At 49.2% G+C, this 19,097-nt stretch overlaps 1 protein-coding gene across 6 annotated transcripts in view; it reads left to right on the plus strand.

Moving 5' to 3' along the window:
- Klhl3 (kelch like family member 3) overlaps window positions 1–2,081 on the plus strand; it is a 130,371-nt gene extending 128,290 nt beyond the window's left edge. For all 6 annotated transcript variants that reach the window (XM_052157324.1, XM_052157328.1, XM_052157323.1 and 3 more), the window contains one exon: window positions 1,093–2,081. In XM_052157324.1, the coding sequence (XP_052013284.1) occupies window positions 1,093–1,121 (29 nt within the window). In that variant the 3' untranslated portion in view covers window positions 1,122–2,081. The remainder of the gene's footprint in view (window positions 1–1,092) is intronic.
- Window positions 2,082–19,097: the final 17,016 nt, after the last annotated feature.

The following is a 19,097-nucleotide window of genomic DNA, read 5'->3' on the forward strand; positions in this document are numbered from 1 at the left end:
CTGGTTGTTATTAGAAGCTGGGAAGGACTACAGAGATAATGGTTGTTCTGTTTGTATGAAGAGATAAAATACCTTTCCCTTGTATTATTCTCAATTTTCCAAATTTTCCATAACGAGAGCGTATTTCTTTTCTAATAAAAAAAAAGCTTGTATAAAAATACTACCCGAAGACACTATGAGAGCCAGCTTTTGAAAAGTATTAGTGAGAGAGGTATCTGCTGTCCATGTGGGCTGCCGGGGCCAGGTGGCACCTTCTGGTCTGGAGTCAAGTTCTGCCGTTCCTCACAGGTCGCTCTTCCATCTGCATCTTTAGCCAAGAATTAGCAGGGAATGGCTGTCTTAGCAAAATGTCTCCAGTCCCTTCCTCTCATTAGGACGTGCATTCCCTCGATCCCATCTTCAGGATGTGTAGGAATATGTTAAGATAAAATTCCGCAAACGTTCACTTGAGGCAACTCTCTGAGTTAACGATTTTAGTAGCAGGCTCCAGAAACCCGCCTGGTAGTGCTTCCCACCAGGAAGAAGGCTCATGGTTCCAACCAGGAAGAAGCCGGCATGCCTTTATCACAGCACAGAAGGCTGGTCCTGCAGTCTCTCAGAGGCTAGGACTGGGCCACGGGCACCTGGAGGCCGAGCTAGCTGGCGTCTATAGTAGAACTGACTATGTAGATTTCGATGTGTAGAATTGACTGTCTTAGCCTCTAGTGTCTTCACATAGATTCAGTAGATTACAGTGAGACTTGTGTTATAAATGGGTTTACAGAGTCAGAAGCTCAATGTGGCTAAGTTTCCTTACAGCAGTGACACACAGTGTGTGTTTGGGAATTGAGCACTGGGTGAAGGTCTCAGCTCTATGATGGTGAGCAATCCTGGATATGGGAATTTGTGCACTCGTGGGGTGGTGTGGGAAGAGCCTGCCACATGCATTGTCAGAGATGTGCTTGTGGAAACAGTCCAAGGCTGGCCGCCGTAGCACATGACTCTTCAGGACCCTACTGGCTGTGACTTAGGGTGTGGCAGCTTCCTGGGACTCCTTTGGGGCTCTGAATAACTTGGGAGGCGCTACTATTGTAATTTTCCTTTTCATGTTAGGTGTTGCTGTGATTCACAAATCCTTGTGACCCAAATTCCCTCAGCCAGGAGGTGGAGGAAGAAGCCCCGCAGGGCACTGCCCGTGGCAACAGGACCACAACAAGTGAGGAGATGGACTGGGAGGCTCTGCCACTGTGGTTTAACAACCACCCTCATTGTCTTGGCGGACCAGCCTCATCCTTCTCCGTGTGGACACTGGTGGCCCGCCTTCTTTCTGCTCCAAGGTGCTTTGGATTCTGCCCTAAACAGTTGAGTTCCTGACAGCCCCAGCAGCACCCTAGGGCACGCACACTCGGGCACGTGTGTGTGTGTGTGTGTGTATGTGTGTGTGTGTGTGTAAAACATTTCATTCAGTGGGGCTGGACCTGTGTGAATGTCTACTGGATTTCCTTACTACTGATCTTTTTACTATGCTAAAACTCCTACAAACATCTTTTTGGACTCATCCAATGGGACCCTAGACTACTAAAGATGCTGCCTTCTGGAGGTCCGGAGAGAACTAGCCCAAAGCAGCATTCCGACCATGTCTGGGACCACAACTTGACTACTGCAGCTGTGGGAGAGCAGGAGCTTCCGCGAAGCTGCTCCGCCGCCTCTCCCTGGGCCACTGCCGCCTCTTTGACTGTACTCTAGGAGGCAGATGAGAGCTGTTTTGCCTTCATATTTTGGCCTCTTCTCCCTGATGTCATGAATTTCAGATTTGGAAGATTTTGTGTCTTCTCAGCAGGGAAAACAAACTCTTCAGATAAGCCCCAGGACAAAACACTGGAGAGAAATAGACAAGAAAAGCAAGAGAGCAAAGGAAAGCAAGAGCGAGCACGCAAGAGCGAGCACGCAAGAGCGAGCACGCAAGAGCGAGCACGCAAGAGCGAGCACGCAAGAGCGAGCACGCAAGAGCGAGCACGCAAGAGCGAGCACGCAAGAGCGAGCACGCAAGAGCGAGCACGCAAGAGCGAGCACGCAAGAGCGAGCACGCAAGAGCGAGCACGCAAGAGTGAAGAGCGAGCACGCAAGAGCGAGCACGTAAGAGCGAGCACGCAAGCGAAAGAAGGAAGTGATGGGGCTGGGAGACGGCTCAGCGGTTAAGAGCACCGACTGCTCTTCCAGAGGTCCTGAGTTCAAGTCCCAGCAAAGACACGGTGGCTCACAACCATTTGTAACGGGATCCGATGCCGTCTTCTGGTGTGTCTGAAGACAGCGACAGTGTGCCCATATACATAAAATAAGTGAATAAATAAATAAGTCTTTTTAAAAAGCAAGGAGGAGCAAGAGCAAGCAAGGAGGCAGGCAGGCAGAGGAACCGAAGATGCAGTTCCCGCCCGCCGCAGCCTCAGAGAGGGACCCCCTTTGACTGTTCTCAGGGCGCCTACTGTATTTATCAGGGTTATTATGTCGGCTTACTCATCCACGGTATCGGCTCTCACGTGGAGGGTATGTGAAAGGTCACCCTGCCACTCAACCCAGAGATAGACAGGTGCCCCTATGTCGGGAGTGGTCACATATAGCTCAGAGGGCCACGAGTGACTTCTAAGAAACACACTGGCTGCTCCTGGCCGCTGGCACTCTGTGAGGATGGTCAGGGCTGCCTGCATCCTTGTCTTCCCTCTCTCGTGCTTCCTTCCTAGCCCAGGCTCTTTACCCTTTCCCTTCCCCTGACACACCCCTAGTCCAGGCTCTGTACCCTCTCCCCGCCCCTGACACACCCCTTTTTATTCTCCTTTTGGGGTCTCTGGGCTGGAGAGCCTTCTCAAAGACACTTGTAATTTTTAAAAATGAAAGCATCTCAGGAAAGTTTTACTCAGCCACTGATGAAAATTATTAAAAATGTAACTTCAAGCACCTGGAGTGGTGTTTGGACGTCCGCAGAAGCAAGCACATTGAGGGTGGGGGGTGTGCTCACTGTTGGAACATGCGTTTGAGCTCTAGCACTGACATAAAAAAGATTCTGGGTATAGCCTCAGACGCTTCCTATCTCAGAGCTGGAAAGGCGGACACTGGAAGATACCTGAGGCTTTGTGGAGACAGCCAACCTATGCTAACCAGAAAGTCTCAGTCTCTAGCCTCAGGGAGAGACGTGCAAAACGAATTGTGTGGATCCCGCAGACCAGCATTAAAGGTTGTTGACCTTTGGCCTCTACGTATACTCTTCCCCCCAACACCCAGGAACCTCAATGCCAAACTCTTCTTAAGCTAACAAATTGCTTGTGTTGGAATCTTTGTCCTGGGAGGGGAGACTTTGTACCTGGAGAGCAGTCTCATACTCAGGAGTCAGAGTTTCAGCTTCCCTGACGTCAGAGTCCGTGGAGAGGAGACCAAGGGACTTTGCAAACTCTCACTTTGGGGTTCTGACACAAGTGGGTTCTTCGGAGCACATTCTATAGGAGGTTGGTGCCCACTGTCCTCTCTGCCTTTGGACGCCTCTCCCCAGCTAGGCAGCCACTGAGTATTTACTGAGCACCCCTCTGTGAGGGTGACTCTTTCTAAAGTTAAGCAGATGTTACCTTAACAGCCTAGATAGCTCCCAGCCCTAGGAAGGAGCTAGCACACCCAGGTTTGGGGGACCCAGAAGAAATGTCTCCCAAGGGATTGGAACATTTTCTTGGCGGGTGCTCTGGTTCCAGCTGTGAGCGGCCCAGCTGCTTGTGAAGCCTGGCCTGGTTCACGGACAGAGTGCATTCCCCCAGGCCCTTCCTCCCTTTCCAGGCAAGTCTGGGGACTTGTTTGAGGTGTGAGCGAGTGCTGAAGGTAAGGTTGAGGCAGAGTCTAATGAGCTATTTGCACAAGTGCTCTATTTCAGGTGAAAGGTAAGCCCACCCCTCTCCCACTCCCACCAAGAACCCAGACGTTTATACTTAGGGGTCACAATGTCTTCCTTTGTGTACTCTTCCTGAAGAGACCCCTCCTTCTGTGGAAGCTGGCCAGCCGCAGTTTCTGCTGGAGCCTTTGCTGTGGGTCCCACCTGGTGCCTCCCTCCCTGTGAAGCGTTGGTTCTGCAGGTGGAGCTGCTGAGGGCTTCACTCATTTCACACTCGTGTGTCCTTTTCGTGTGGGGACGAGAACACTGGCACGTCATCACCAAAAATGCTAGCCTGCCCTAGCTGCCCACAGATGCTCCCCAAGACCGGTGTTGCTGCATCATCAGGTAGAAGCCTCCCCATCACGGATACCTCAGACCCACTTTCAAGTCTGTGCTAGTCATATGGTGGGCGGAGCCTCCCCATCCCTCACCTGTCCGAGCTGATGCCACCACTCATGAACACTAGTGAATACCGCCCTGCCAAGGGGCACATATGAACTCTGACGGCGGCGGCGACAAAATGGAACTGAGGACCAAGGTTAGACCAAGGTTAGACCAAGGTTAGACCAAGGTTAGAAGCAGCTTAGACACCACTCGGATGCTGATTCCGACAACGGAAGTCAGCTTCTGAACTCCAAAGTTGTTATTTCTCCTAAGTACCCAACAGCATCACCATCTCAAAAAAGGAAAAAAAAAAAAAAACAGGCAGTATTATGCAAATGAAGTGACCTCATTTTCCTGCTATGCAATAAGGATTCTTTTTTTTTTTGGATTTGGTTTTTTCGAGATAGGGTTTCTCTGTATAGCCCTGGCTGTCCTGGAACTCACTCTGTAGACCAGGCTGGCCTTGAACTCAGAAATCCGCCTGCCTCTGCCTCCCAGAGTGCTGGGATTACAGGTGTGCGCCACCACCACCCCGCTGCAATAAGGATTCTTAATTGTCTCTCATGACAAGCCAGTTGTAGTATCCCCTCAGCAGTTTTGTTGTTGTTGTTGTTGAGCTGTCCCACTTTGATATCTGTTGTAAAATGTTTGTATATCTCTGAGCCAGATCCTTTCAAAGATTGCCTTTTTTTTTCTTTGTAAAATTGAAGCTATAGCGTTCAGGCTAACGTTTTAATGTAGATATTTTTTATAGATCGTTTTCCAGGACATTCGAATCGTTTTCTATCGTCCATGACAATGAAATGCTGTCTGTGTGTCACTCACTCTAGCAGTATGCGCCTCCCGCCTCTGTTTCTCACGTCTGTCTATCACAGAACCCTTCTGCACTCCAGGCCCTCAGTGGTCTAGGAAGACTGCTGAATTTCAAGACAGCATCACGGGGCTTCCTTTCTTAGTTACCAGGGACTAGCATTAAGGTTGACTCAGCACTTACCCATCTATATCCCTCATCGATGAGTCTGCTGTCTGCAGGGCTGGGTTGGCCCAAGTGGCAATGGTTCTTACTGCCTGGCAGTGAGCATGCCCTCCGGCCCACACTCCCCGGGTGGCCTGGGCCCTGCAGACCTTGTTCATTCTCCACTGTCTCCTTGCTTTTGGAGGTTTCTAGTATTCGGGGCCTCCTGTGCTGGGTCCTGTCTCTCTGGGGAGGGGAGCTTGCGCTCTCATTCCTTCGGGAGGGTGGTCCTTCATGACCTGTGGGAAGAATGTGCTTTCTTAATCTGTCTTCACTCCAGGTTCTGTTTTGTGTATTTATCATCTGCTGCAGGACTCTTCTCTTTTTAAATCTTAATTTATTATTTTGGGGACAGGTGCCATTTAAATCGCCTCCATGCCTCTTCCTGTCTGACCTGGGCTGGATCAGGTTGGGAGGCTGAGCAAACCCACTAAGTCCTACAAGAGTACTCAAGGCTCTGATGTGTGGAAGCCAGGAGATCAGAGTGCTTTTTGTAGGCTCTGTGTGTGTGTGTGTGTGTGTGTGTGTGCACGCGCTCGCGTGTGTGCGCGCGCCTCATGTTCAACTGCACTGTTATCTACTGAGCAAGCAGAAAGTCCAGCAGCACCTCCGATACATGGGGAAGGGAGAGGCTTCTGCTCTGCTGTGTGGGTAATCCAGCCCTGGAGGCTCCGTGCAGCCTTCACAGTGGGCCTCAGAAACTCCCGGCTGTAGCGTCAGGGAATGCATGGGGCTGCGCGGCATCTGCAGGAATAAATTGTTCTTGTGCTGTTTTTGCCTTTGGTTATAAGATTGTAAATTATTTGCCCCCCCCCCCTTTTGGTGGTAATAAAGGACCCTTGTTGGACTTCTTGTTTAATTTGTATATGATGTGTAAAATACCTTCTTTGAAAGAAAACTCAAGGCACGGAACGAGAATATCTCTGCGACTGCTCTGACTCTGTGCTTGGTATGGGCCGTCGGACTGGACACGGGCACAGGTAAAGTCCTTCGTCTGATATTCTCTGCCTGGATGTTAGGGACCATACACCATGTAAAAGAACACTTGCCCCAGGATCAATACAGTAAAAGCCCAGAACATTCCCCCCAAAAGTATTATTTTAATAGGGGTTCATTCCAGCTCTCTACACTGTACATGGCGTTTTAATAAAAGCCGGACTGTACAAACGTTCTGGACTTCATTTCCATCATACGGCGCCTCTTATGTCTCGAGTATGTAAAGGGCAGCCTGGCCCCTGCACAGAATCAGACGGGAATTGTTCTCTTCAGAATCTGTGGCACAGGGACTTGTCCCTCTGATTCCTGTCACCTGGCCCCAGCACGGTGCAGCCCCACAGAGGCTTCAGAGAGACCTAGTGGGGACAGTCCCGCTAAAGGCGTTAGGTAGTGTGGACAAGAGCTAGGTAGTCACTGGGATCTGGGCCCTGAGGGGAGAAGGCTAGCCCTTCTAATGTCACCCCTGGGGGCTGAGCTCCCAGGCCTGTCGAATGCTTAGCTTGGCAGCAATTTCCCAAAGTCTGCTGACGTGGACGTCCCTCTGGATGAAGGCCATGTGGTCTTAGGTCTCTTCAGATTGTCAGGGGCTCCATCTCATAAAAGGCAACAAAATAGACACCCAGGGACGAGCATTTCCCCGGCACCTGGAGATCGTGGAAGGATGGAGGGAAAGTCAGGAAGTCGGATTCGGGTGATGGCTGGCCCTCCGCACATTCCTCTCCCCCCTCCCCAAGTCTCTGCTCTGGCCTCTCTCTCTCTTTTTTTTTAACACTTTATTGTCAGGGTTACCTCACTTAGTATGACGTTCTCTAGCTCCATCCATTTGCCTAAGAATTTCATGAATTCATTGTTTCTAATGGCTGGTACTAGCTCGGGCAATTCGACAACATAAGGAGGTCAAAGGGATACAAATTGGAAAGGAAGAAGTCAAACTATCATTATTTGCAGACGACATGATACCTAAGTGACCCAAAAAACTCCACTAGAGAACTCCTACAGCTGATAAACAACTTCAGCAAAGTGGCAGGTTATAAAATCAACTCAAGCAAATCAGTGGCCTTCCTATACTCAAAGGATAAGCAGGCTGAGAAAGAAATTAGGGAACTGACCCCCTTCACAATAGCCAAAAACAGTATAAAGTATCTTGGGGTGACTCTTGCTCTGGCCTCTCTTATCCCTTGAGGATGAGTGGGAGTTGAGAGGTTGAGCCTTACCACAGCCCCTGGAGCGACAAGCAGGAATTTCTTTCTGTCCCTCTGGGACAGAGGCCCAAACAAGTGGATGCATTTGTCTGAAGGGGGACTGTGAGGGAGAGGTGAAGACTCACATAAAGAATAGTAGCCCTTGTTTGAGTTTGGGGCTCAGTCTGAGGAGAGGCCCCAGGATTCAGGTGTTTTGAACATAATATTGGGTATTCACCATGCTCCACACCCACCTCGAGGAGACCTGTGACTGTGGATTGCCCTGATAATTCACAGTACCACAAGGGCTAATAGACCCTTGAGAGGAGATCTAGGCTTCCTCATCTACTGAGCCTGCCTGCTGAGTTCTGCCTCTCACATCTGGGTGACTGCGTGCTGCAGGTGCTCTTTGGAAAAGAGGGTCATCAATGCCTGGACCTCAAACACTTCCCGAGATTCCCAGAGACCTTGCTTTCTCTTCCACTTCCCCCAAATGGAAGGAGGCACTGCCCATGGCTGTGCTACTCAGAGGACTCTCTGTGCCATCTCTGGTATCCTAACTGAGGGCTGTTGTGGCCTTTCCTGCAGACAGGAAACCAGAGAAGGCAAAAACCTTGGAAGATACAGAGAGCGAGACATATACACAGCCAGAGAGATGCCACCTACCTAAAAGTACAGGAGAAGGGAATCAGAAGGAGTTAGAACCATTTCTTTACACTGCAGAGATGAGCCAGTGTGGCGATGCAGGCAGAAGGTTTAGGAGTGGGAGAAGGTTCAAGGCCCGCTTTCCACAAAGGGGTCATATACCTTCGGGCCAGTCTCTTGCTTCTCGGCCAGTTCCCAATCTGTGAGATAATGGATGAAACACCTGCCGGTGACCCTGGAGAAATTGAAAATGGAGAGTCTCTAAAGTGGAGAAGACAGACTCTCGGGCCTCAGGAGCAGGTATGGTCTGGCAGCGTGGCCACTGGACTAGGAGGCTAAGTCTCCTGCAGGACGGTCAGGTATGATCATGCATGCCCATGCATGCTGTGCACAAGCCTGGGGTGCCGGAAGTGCGTGAGAGCATGGAGGGGTGTGATGCACACAAGAAGGGGACCAGCTGGGCCTCGCCTGGCCAGGCTCCATTTTTGCAGGAGGCCGAGCCATCTAGGTATTCTTCACAGCAATGTCCACCTGGAGCAAGGGTGCAGCGTTCTGTACCTCCCAACATGGCGCGTGCTGGGCTAGTCACCGGTCCTGACCTCGCCAGTATGCTGATGCAAACGGGCTTCCTGGAGATGCTGCCCTCGAGGCACCTGACAGCAGGCTGCCCCCTGACCCCACTAGGGTTCTCCATTTCACACTGCCCTATTGTAATCTGTAACTTGACTTTTTGCTATTTTGTTGGTTCCTTTTCTTCCACCATTTCAACCCCCTAACACTAGGTAGGAGAGGGAAAAGGGGGGACTATCATCATTTGACCACTTCCTGCTGATTAGGGGCATTAAGTTCTTTGGGGGTAAGTTCAGTTTACAATGTCAGGATATCTAGTTTCTTCTTTTCCTCTCTTCTTGCACAATTACTTGACAAACTTCAATAAACTGCAATCAACAGCATCCAGTCACCAATCGCCCAGCCAGCCCCTTCTATTCCAGTTCGAGCATTTCTATACCCTCTGAAGGCTCCTCAGAATCCCAAATGTCACACCCTCGCAGAAACTATCTACAGCTGTCGAAAACACGCACCTGCTAGTGCACGACGTAAATCACAGTCAGCTACTGTGGACCGTCTGAAGCAACCCCACATCCCTCACCTGGGATTGTAACAAAACCATTCTTATAGTTGTGTGTTTTTAAAGAAACCAAAATTCTCACTTCAGTAATCCACTTTTGTCTCCTGCCCTCTGAGTGGGCACATGAGGCGTGAGACTCTCAAAGATCCTCCCCTCAACAGACTGCTCACGGTTCCCGGTCCTTTTGGCTGAGATCAAGTATACATCTTGTATACACCGGGTATACATACTCATCTTCATCCGACCTTTGACTAGTGACTCAGAAACACAGCTTTGCAAACACACAAGCAATAGCTTACGGCATCCAGGCCTCACTCGGTCCTCACAGAAATCTCGTGAGGCAGTGGATGTAGATATTCTCATATACATCACGTCTCCGCTTGACATATGCGGCGGTCGCTTTCTCCATGCAGTGGAGGCTGAGTACTGGACGCTGGAGGCGACCTGTGACACTGCGAGTCTCAGCCTTTATTCTTTGTCATCTCCTTAATAGGAATGGAATACAGGTCTGAGAGGTAAAATTCAAGATTTTCTTGACTGGTCATAAGAGCCTTGAGTGTTGAGCAGGATTGTGTGTGCTCTGTGGGGCAGCACTCCGCTGGTTATGCTGCTCATATAAGCACAAGCCCAGAGGCTCAGCTGTGCGGCTGGGACGGTTGTTCCACACGGCATCACACCCCAGGTCCCTTTCTTTGCTCCTCCATTATTAGCATGTTGAAGGGTAGATGCCCCATGGCCATTTTCACATCAGCAAACAGGCAAAGAAGCTGTCCGAGTGTAAGGGACAGGGTCTGTAACAGGAAAGCTTCCTTAGAGACTCCCAGTGGCCTAGGGCAGAGAGCTCCTGCAGCGTCGCAGGTGTAGGCGAGGCAGGCGGCAGACTCAGCATTCGGGTTGAGAGAAAGAGAAACCTGGAATCAGGTGGCGTGATCGGCAGACCCTGCGAGCTGCGGCAGACCCTGCGAGCTGCGCGCTTTCCTCTCCTCAGGCCCTCCTGGGCTTTGCTGCCTCGGCCTCTGGTGTCCTCTCTGAAGGTTATTTTCTCTGGGCACCGAGTAAATCCTGGGCTCCTTGTCAGGGAGTGAGAAAACTGTTCCCTGTATTCTTGACATCTGCTGAGGGGACACAGCACAGGCAAAGTGGGGCGGGGAAGGCTCCTCCGAGCCTCGATTCTGCCATCTTGCTGGTCTTCCAGTCAAGAGTAGATGTCCCTCTTGCAGGATATATGAGAAACCCTAAGCAATGGAGACCTTTTGGAGCCCGAGGCTGGGGCTTCGAGACAGCTCATTTATCAGCCGTGGAAGTTTCCCTGAAGCACTGATTGAGGAGCTCTGTCGGCTGCAAGATCTACGACCTTTATCTCAAGAATGACCCGTCTGCACAGCACCATAAATCTTTCTGAGTCACAAGTGGAAAGCAGAGGTGGGCGAGGTTTGGTGCTGGACTCCTGGAGGCAATTTCCTCCAGTCATTTGTCCTCAGCCCTCCAGGATGTCCTTGCATTTACCGGTGGCCCCTGGTGGGCACCCTGCCCCAAAGGAGACAGTCATGATAGAGACTGGGACAGCTTCTTTCCACGGTGCTATCTACTGTGCTCTTACCAGGTGAGGCAGGGAGCAGGGAGGGTGGGCTTTGCTCTTCTGCTGTGAGGAGGACGGGAGAGTGTGGGGAGAGTGGCCGCTAAAAGATCGGTATTTTAGTGATGTGGACAGGTGACAAGGTGAGCGCAGGTTCTCATTCTGACTCGCCGAGATGTCTGTGAGACCTGGGCAGTGTACCCTAGGAGACAGCTCAGCTCAGCTCAGCGTCAGCCTGGGGTCCAGGGTGGGGCCACGTCAGGAGCTTACAGTTCCCTTGAGGGCCTCTCCACACCCCTAGGCCTGACCTTCATCTTCCGGCTGTGGCTTAGGTCTGAGATAAGGGGCTAGAGGGGAAGGCTGAGGCCCCACAGGAGATTCCAAATGCAGCATCTAGCCAAAGATCCATCATTTTAATGTGATCTGGTCTCCTCTTAGAATGATTAACTAAAGGGACGCTCTGCGTTGGTGCTGGTGGCTCCTGCGGAGTCGTGATAAGGAAGCCCATAAAATCATGTCCAAGCAGCCAAACGAGGCCATCTGCAAGCACGCACACACAGCGTGCAACGGTGGCTCGGCTTCCAGTGGCTTCTCCTGACATCCTACGCCCGAACCTGTCTAGTTCTAAGCACTGGGAGCCTGTGCATATAACAGCTGTTTCCAGGAAGACCACAGCAGTATGGGGTGAATGAGGGAACTGTCCTAGCTCTTCCTCACAAGTGGGGTGTCAAATGGGCACCAGAGCTCTGTGCTTTACTCTAGCAGAATTCACCTGCTGGGCCTGGGAGACCCCGGGCCACTCTGAAGGCCAGTGGAGAAACTGCTCAATGGCGAAGCTGTCTGCACTGAGTTGCGGCTTCTGTGATTTGCGCGTGCCGTGCAGTGCCTGCTCTGGAAATATAAATGGTAGGCCCCTTGTCATGAGTTCAGTGGAGCTGCGGGGACAAAGCTGTAAGGAAGGCACTGAAGCAGCAGGATGAGCTTGAGGATGTGGATGAAGGTGTCAGTGGAAGTATGCAGAAAGCGCCTGGCCAGGGGTGGGTGGGGGCGCATGGCAGGGCGCATGCGTAAGTGATGGTACTCTCCATCCTAGAGAGGAGCTGGGTGGAAGGCTGAGAAGTCGGAGGGAAGGACCGTGAATACAAAGGCCCAGAGGCCGGAGAGACGGCCTTTGTGAGAAATAAGAAATGGTCCGGCATGGCTGAGTCTTGATGTGTAATGAGGATATGTAGAGAAATGAAACTAGAAAAAATTACGTCATGGCAGGCTGTGAAACTACCAGGAGGAGGTGCCCTCTGACATGACCTTTGACATGAGGTTGGCGGGAAACACAGAAAGTGGCTAACGTTGAGTTCCTGAGATTCTGTAGATTTATATACATATAACACACACATGTTTTATATATTTATATATTTATGGAGATTTCTTAGAGTGGTGTTTAGGCTGTGGTTCTGCTAGTCCTACAATGGCTATCTAAGAATCCAGGAGTCGTTCAGTCCACAAGGCTGAATGTCCCAGTTGGTCTTCAGTATATACTGGGATCCTGAAGAAGTAGGCGAAGGAACAGACTTGCCGGTGCGATTGGGAGCATGCAAGCTTCCTCCTTCCATGTCCTTCGCCATGGCTGCCAGCAAAAGGTGTGGCTCAAAAATCTTCCCACCTCAAAGGATTTGGATTGGGTCTTCCCATTTCAAATGGGAATGAATGGCCACCACAGAGCTCGTCTGAGATGCTCAGATCGTGCCAGAGCTCCAGGAATAGCGGAAGAGGGAGAGGCAGAATCTGTGTGCCTCGGCCGTCCTTCAGGGAACCAGGGAGTCTGGTGACCTTTCAATAATTGTTTTGACACTCAGAACCAATAGTTTGTCTTCCTGAAAAAAATCAGTCATTGACACCAAAAGCATGGGCAACAAAAGAAAACTGGACTTTACTAGAATAAAAAAAAAAAAAAGCTGTGTGCTTCAAATGAGTCCCACAAGAAAACAGACAGCTCACGGAATGGGAGAAAATATTTGCAAAGCCTATCTGACAGGAGTTGAACATCGGAGCACGTGAAAAATGCACAAAGATAAATAACCGGATGCTTAAGATGGGCAACAGATTTGAGCAGATATCTTTCCAGAGAAAATACGGCCGATAAACACACTGAAACCAGCTCAGCGTCCTGAGTGACCAGAGACATGCAAAGGCAGGCACATCGGGGGCTCTTCACACACACACACACACACACACACACACACACACACACGCACGCACGCACGCACGCACACGCACACGCACACACACACACACACACGGACAGCTACAACCAGGACAAGAACAAGGACTGACAAAGGCGAGTGAGAGCAGAGTCCTCATCTGTAGCCAGCGCTGTGCATCTTTGATGGGACCAGACTGTTGGTTCCTCAGAAATTTAAGTGTAGTGCTATGATATTGATGGGAGGCAGAGGACAGAGGCTCCGAGAGTCTCACAGTCTGAGAGTCTCTGAGATCCCAAGGCTAGCCGGGTCTGCATAGTTAGTTCCTGTCCAGCTACTTTTCCGTGTCCAATCATGTTAGGGCAGTGGAAAGCCTCTAATTGGACAGGAAAGGGGAGGCGGAGCTAGGAGTTGGGGAGTGACAGAGGTCTTGGAGAGAAGGGTGGCAGGTCGGAAACCAGGACGTTTTTTCTGTGTGTTTTCATAAGGTTAGAAATATTGGGGTAAAGCTTTATCACTCTTAATTGGCTCTGGAATTACTGTATTCGTATCTTTTAATTGTGTTTACAATATACATAAATCTAATTGGTTAACTAATCAAGTGTTAAGAATCATGTTTCTACCGGGTATTTGAGGTGAGAGGTGGCAGACCATGGGATATGTGGGTAAGCAAGTGAGATGAACTCGAGGGCCCCTGCTGGAGATAAGGCTTGTAGGACTGCTGGGGAGCTGGGGTCACTCAGAGCGTGACCCCGCTTGGATATGGTGTTGCGCTATGGCGGGGCAGGAGTGTTGGCGGGTCCGTCTATTTTAATATTTCCCGCAACAAGACCCTGTCTCAAAACAAAACAAAACAAAACACCCCCCCCCAAACAAAAACCAAACCAAAACACCTCCAAAGCAAACCAAACCAAACCAACAAAATAAAACAACAAAAAACCCCAAAATAAAACAAGAACTCACATGTGCAAACTTGTATATGAATTTTAATAGCAACTTTCTTTTTTGTATTTGTTTTCTTTTTGAGACAGGGTCTCTTTGTACCCCTGGCTATTCTGGAGCTTGCTTTGTAGACCAGGCTGGTCCCGAACTTAGAGATCTGCCTGCCCCTGCCTCTGGAGTACTGGAATTAAAGGCATGTGCCACCCCACCCATGCAACATTATTTCTAATAGCTCAAAAGTATTATAAAAAACAACTGCCTACATGCCCATCAGCTGATGAATGAATAAGCAAAAGTTTGCCCAGCCATATGGACTATTTTGAAATACATTGAATAATATTGTGAAATACTATTCAATATAAAATCGAATGAAGTGGCGATACAATCTGTGATCTGGGCGCATCCGCAGCCTGTGTTGGAAATGTAATCCTCAGGGATTGGGCCTGTGCAAGCATGAACCCCCAGAACCCACATAAAAAAATCCACGTGCGACCATACAGGTCTGCGACCCCAGTGTGAAGGGGGGCAGGCAGAGACGGGATCTCTGGGGCTGGCTGCCAAAATGGTGAGCTGCAGGCTCAGCAAGAAACCCCGCCTCAGCTCGGCAAGAAACCCCGCCTTAGTTAGGAGGATGCATGAAGTAGGTCCTCTTTTTCCTGCAGCACACACATGCAGGGCAGGCGCAGGTATTCTCATACATGTACAGGTGCACATGTGGAAGAGGGTGGGAGTGAGGCCCATCAGGAAGGGCATTCCCGGTCCACCCTCATGGCTGCATTAATGTGGCAGCCATGAAAAGGCTGAAGACTCCATCTAATCTCCTGCCCCTGCTTACGCTCCTGTCCTCCCTGCTTCCACTGCAGAGGACCGGAGTGAAGGTCCTCCCCAGACGCCTGAGAGGAGACAGGCCCACTAAACTCTGTGGGTCCTTCTCGGTGGTGGGCGGGGCCATGGGCAATAGCTGGTGGGAGGGGCTGGCTGCAATAGCTTCCTTCACCTTAAAAGGAATGTCTCTGTGTGTCCCACACCACTGGAACTGTGAGAAGTTCACTGAGGTAGTTTTCAAGATTCCTTCAAACCAGGTATGACGCAGGGCTGGAGAGTTCATTCGTCCTTGAGGTAAAACTGTAAAGGTGTACTGCTGGCCTTGCCAACTGAAAGCGAATTGCTTCTGGTGGTCCTTATGGACAGGTACCGACGGAGAAGAAGGCATTTGCTGGATCTATAGCTGCATACCATGCACCAGGAGATGTGTTAATCTGCTCAAGTAAGGACACTATACTTGGCACAGCAGTGCTTTACAGTGTTTGGCTGTAATCAGAGTTACTACCTGATGTAGTTTTCCACAGTCAACTGTCATTCTCCACCATCCACCTGTCTTCTGCACTGGCCAGATAGGAGAGTTAAAGGGAGATGTGGTGGGAACCACCACCCCTGCATCTTTCAAGTCCTTGATGGCGGCACTAACCTCAATGCCTCCAGGGATGTGATACTGTTTTTGGTTAACTATTTCCCCTGGCAGAGGCAACTCTGAAGGCTCCCATTTAACCTTTCCAACCATAATAGCCCTCACTCCATAGGTCAGGGAGCCAATGTGAGAATTCTGCCAACTTCTAAGTATATCTTTTCCAATGATATATTCTGGGATTGGGGAAATTACCACAGGCTGGGATTGGGGATACACTTGATTTAACTGTAAATCAGATTTCAACTAAAACTTCATTAACCACCTGACCTCTATAAATTCCTACTTTAACTGGAGGGTCAATATTTTACTTGGGGTAAATCAGTATCAGCTCAGAACCAGTATCCAACAGACCCCAGGAAGTTTGACTGCTTCCTTTCTCCTAGTGTTCAGTTTCCTCTGGGGAAGGACTGGAGAATGCTAACAGTAAAACTCTAGGTTTTGTCATGAAGCTCTTTCCTCAAGGGAATCTGGCTTTCCCTTCATTCAGTGTGTCTGCAAACTGGCTCAAGTCTGGAAATGTATTCACTGACTGAGATTACCTTTTGCCATGATCCAATATAGCTTTTCTTTCATTTGTTTTGAGAATTTTTCTCCTTATAAAGATCAAACAAAAAATGCAGTAGGCTTCTTATCCACTTCATGCCCAGAAACACCAAGGTTGATCAGCCAGAACCAGAGGTCCATACGAGTCATGCTGCCCTAAAACTCACTTTGCCTGTGCTGCCTATTATGGGTAAGGTCATTACAGACATTGATTTGTCTATGATGCCCATTACAAAAACCATGATGACCCTGCCTTTGACCATTCAATGCCACCACCTGGCCCCAGCTATCTTGGGGCCCAACTAAACTATTGTACTTAGTTTATCCACTGAGCAGCAGTGCCTCCCACCGCAAGGGAAAGGACGTCAACAAGTCTCTTCAAATGTGCTGGTGCCCCTCTCACCATTTTGTGTTGTAGGATCTGTGAAGGGTATTTCTTCTTAGCCTTCTCATTGTGGAGGATTAGGTTTTACACAGTGTACCCGCTCTAGCATTGCAATTTCTCTGAGCCTTAAAATCCCACAGAACCAAGGGATATCAGGCATCTTGATATCCACGTCAGTAAGCCATCTTTTGATAAATGCTCAGCCAACCATTCAAATCAAACCAACTTGTTTTTAAAATTTTAAACTGTGAGAGCTTCTATCTTAAACCTAGAATCTCCACTCATTGGTACCATATCAATAAATTCAGCCCAAGCCAATTTTATGTTCCCCCACACCCTTAAAACCCATTCCCACACACATTCCCCAGACTTCTGCTTGAATGAATTATCACACTCATTAAGCTCTTTAGTAATATAGTGCAGTTCTTGTGGGCTGCACTTTCTACTTCTCCTCTAGGCGTCTGCTTAGCCTTAAGTCTAGTTATTGTTCTAGAGTCAAATATTGGTGAGCCCTGAGGGGCATCAGTCTTGTTTGGCCTTGAATCTCCTTCAGAACAAGTCACCTGCTGTTTTAGTAGACCATGAAGGATTTATTTTTTCCAGTCAAAGTGAAAAACCAGCGTTTCAGGAGTTGGGGTGTGAGTGCATCTTTTGCTGAGAGTGGAGAGAGTACTTCCTCACGTGAGATAGACCCTTGAGAATCTGAGGGTTCAAAGTCCTCAGCTTCAGTGGGGAGCTCCCACCAATTCCCATTCTGAATTACAGGATCCCATTGTTTACCAATTAATGCCCTTACTTTAACTGCTGACACCCTCTAAGTCTGGGACTTGAATTTTCTCTGTAATTCAGCCAACCTTATAATGAGGGCTTTGGTTTGATTTTCTGCAACTTGAGCTCTGTGGCTGCTGGAGAGAGGATTCTCTTTGAGGGCACACTTTGAAACCTTTCCACTGCTTATGTGCATCTCTGTGCCGGTCAAAACCACTAAGTCTTTGTTGTTCTTCACAGTGTTCTGACATTAGATAATTTATCAGCTTATCCAGAGATGTTAAGACCAACCAATCAGCACCATCATTTTCTGAACTTTCCCCCAAACTATCATTGGATCCACTGCCACTCATTGATATGTCAAGATAATCAAATGCATTTGTCTCCTCAAGTTTGTAAAATAGTTCACACCGTGGACTTTCAGTACTCTCCCAGGCTTCAGGACCTGGAGAGGTTTCAGTAACGATAGGTGTTGGCAAGTTAGAAACACTATCCCAGATACGACAAAACAAAACAAAACCCAAAACCAACCAACCAAACAACAAGCCTCTCAAAAAACAAAAACAAACCAAAACAACCCCCCAAGAAATGAACAACAAAAAACCCAACCAAAAACCATCCTTATATTTCTGTTGCTCTAGAACCAAGAGGAACAATATATATTTATATATGGGATTTATTAGAATGGACCCAGTTGGTGGTCCAGCTAGTCCAACAATAGCTGCTTACCAATGGGCAGCCCAAGCATGGAGTAGTTATTCAGTACATAAGTCAGGACATCTCAGCTGGCCTTTAGTATATGCCAGGATCCTGAATCCTGCCCATGAAGGGATGGACTTCCTTGATGCCAGCTGCCAGCAGAAGGCATGGTTTTCCCGCCTCAAAAGATCTGGATTAGAAGTGGGTCTTCTCTCTTCAGATGATTTAATGGGAAAAAAAGTCCCTCACAGGTGTGCCCAGCCACTTGGATTTTAATTGATTCCAGATATAGTCAAGTTGACAACTAAGATTAGCCAGAACAATCTCCTTATGTGCTGTTGGTTATAGCTACATAAATGGACTAAAACAATAGGTAAACTCCAGAACTGTGATAAGTGAAGGAGGCCACATTGTATGGCTCTGTTTACATGAAAAGTCTGTAGTGGGCGAGTCCATAGAGCCAAAGGGTAGACTAAAGGCTGCCAGGAGCAAGTGGTGGTGGAGGAGGAGAGGGTGATTCTTAATGAGTGTGGGGTATCTCTGCTGTCTTTTGGAGTTGCTTAAAATCATTATTTGGTAAGTCATTATGTGTCTCAGCCTGGCCTTGAACTTGCTATATACTGAAGATGACCTTGAATTTATGATCCTCCTGCCTCTACCTTCACAATTGCAGGGATCACAAGTGTGCACTGCTCTCTTAGTTTGGGTTTCTATTGCTGGGAAGAGACACCATGACCATGGCAATTCTTATAAAGGAAAACATTTAACGGGGGCTGCCTTACAGTTTCAGAGCCTTAGTTCATTGTTGCTCTTGGTGGGAAGCACAGTGATACGCAGGCAGACGTGGTGCTGGAGAAGGAGCTGAACGTTCTGTATCTGGGTCTGCAGGCCGCAGGAACAGAGTGAGCCATTGAGCCTGGGCTTGAGCTTCTGAGACCAAAAAACCCACCCCCACAGTGACACACTTCCTCCAAAAGGCCACACCTCCTCCAAAAGGCCACACCTCCTCCAAAAGGCCACACCTCCTCCAACAAGGCCACACCTCTTCCAACAAGGCCACACCTCCTCCAACAAGGCCATACCTCCTCCAAAAGGCCACACCTCCTCCAAAAGGCCATACCTCTTCCAACAAGGCCACACCTCCTCCAAAAGGCCACACCTCCTCCAAAAGGCCACACCTCCTCCAACAAGGCCACACCTCCTCCAACAAGGCCACACCTCCTCCAAAAGGCCACACTTCCTCCAAAAGGCCACACCTCCTCCAACAAGGCCACACCTC

The sequence above is a fragment of the Apodemus sylvaticus genome, chromosome 14 (genome assembly GCF_947179515.1).
Source record: "Apodemus sylvaticus chromosome 14, mApoSyl1.1, whole genome shotgun sequence".
NCBI lineage: Eukaryota > Metazoa > Chordata > Mammalia > Rodentia > Muridae > Apodemus > Apodemus sylvaticus.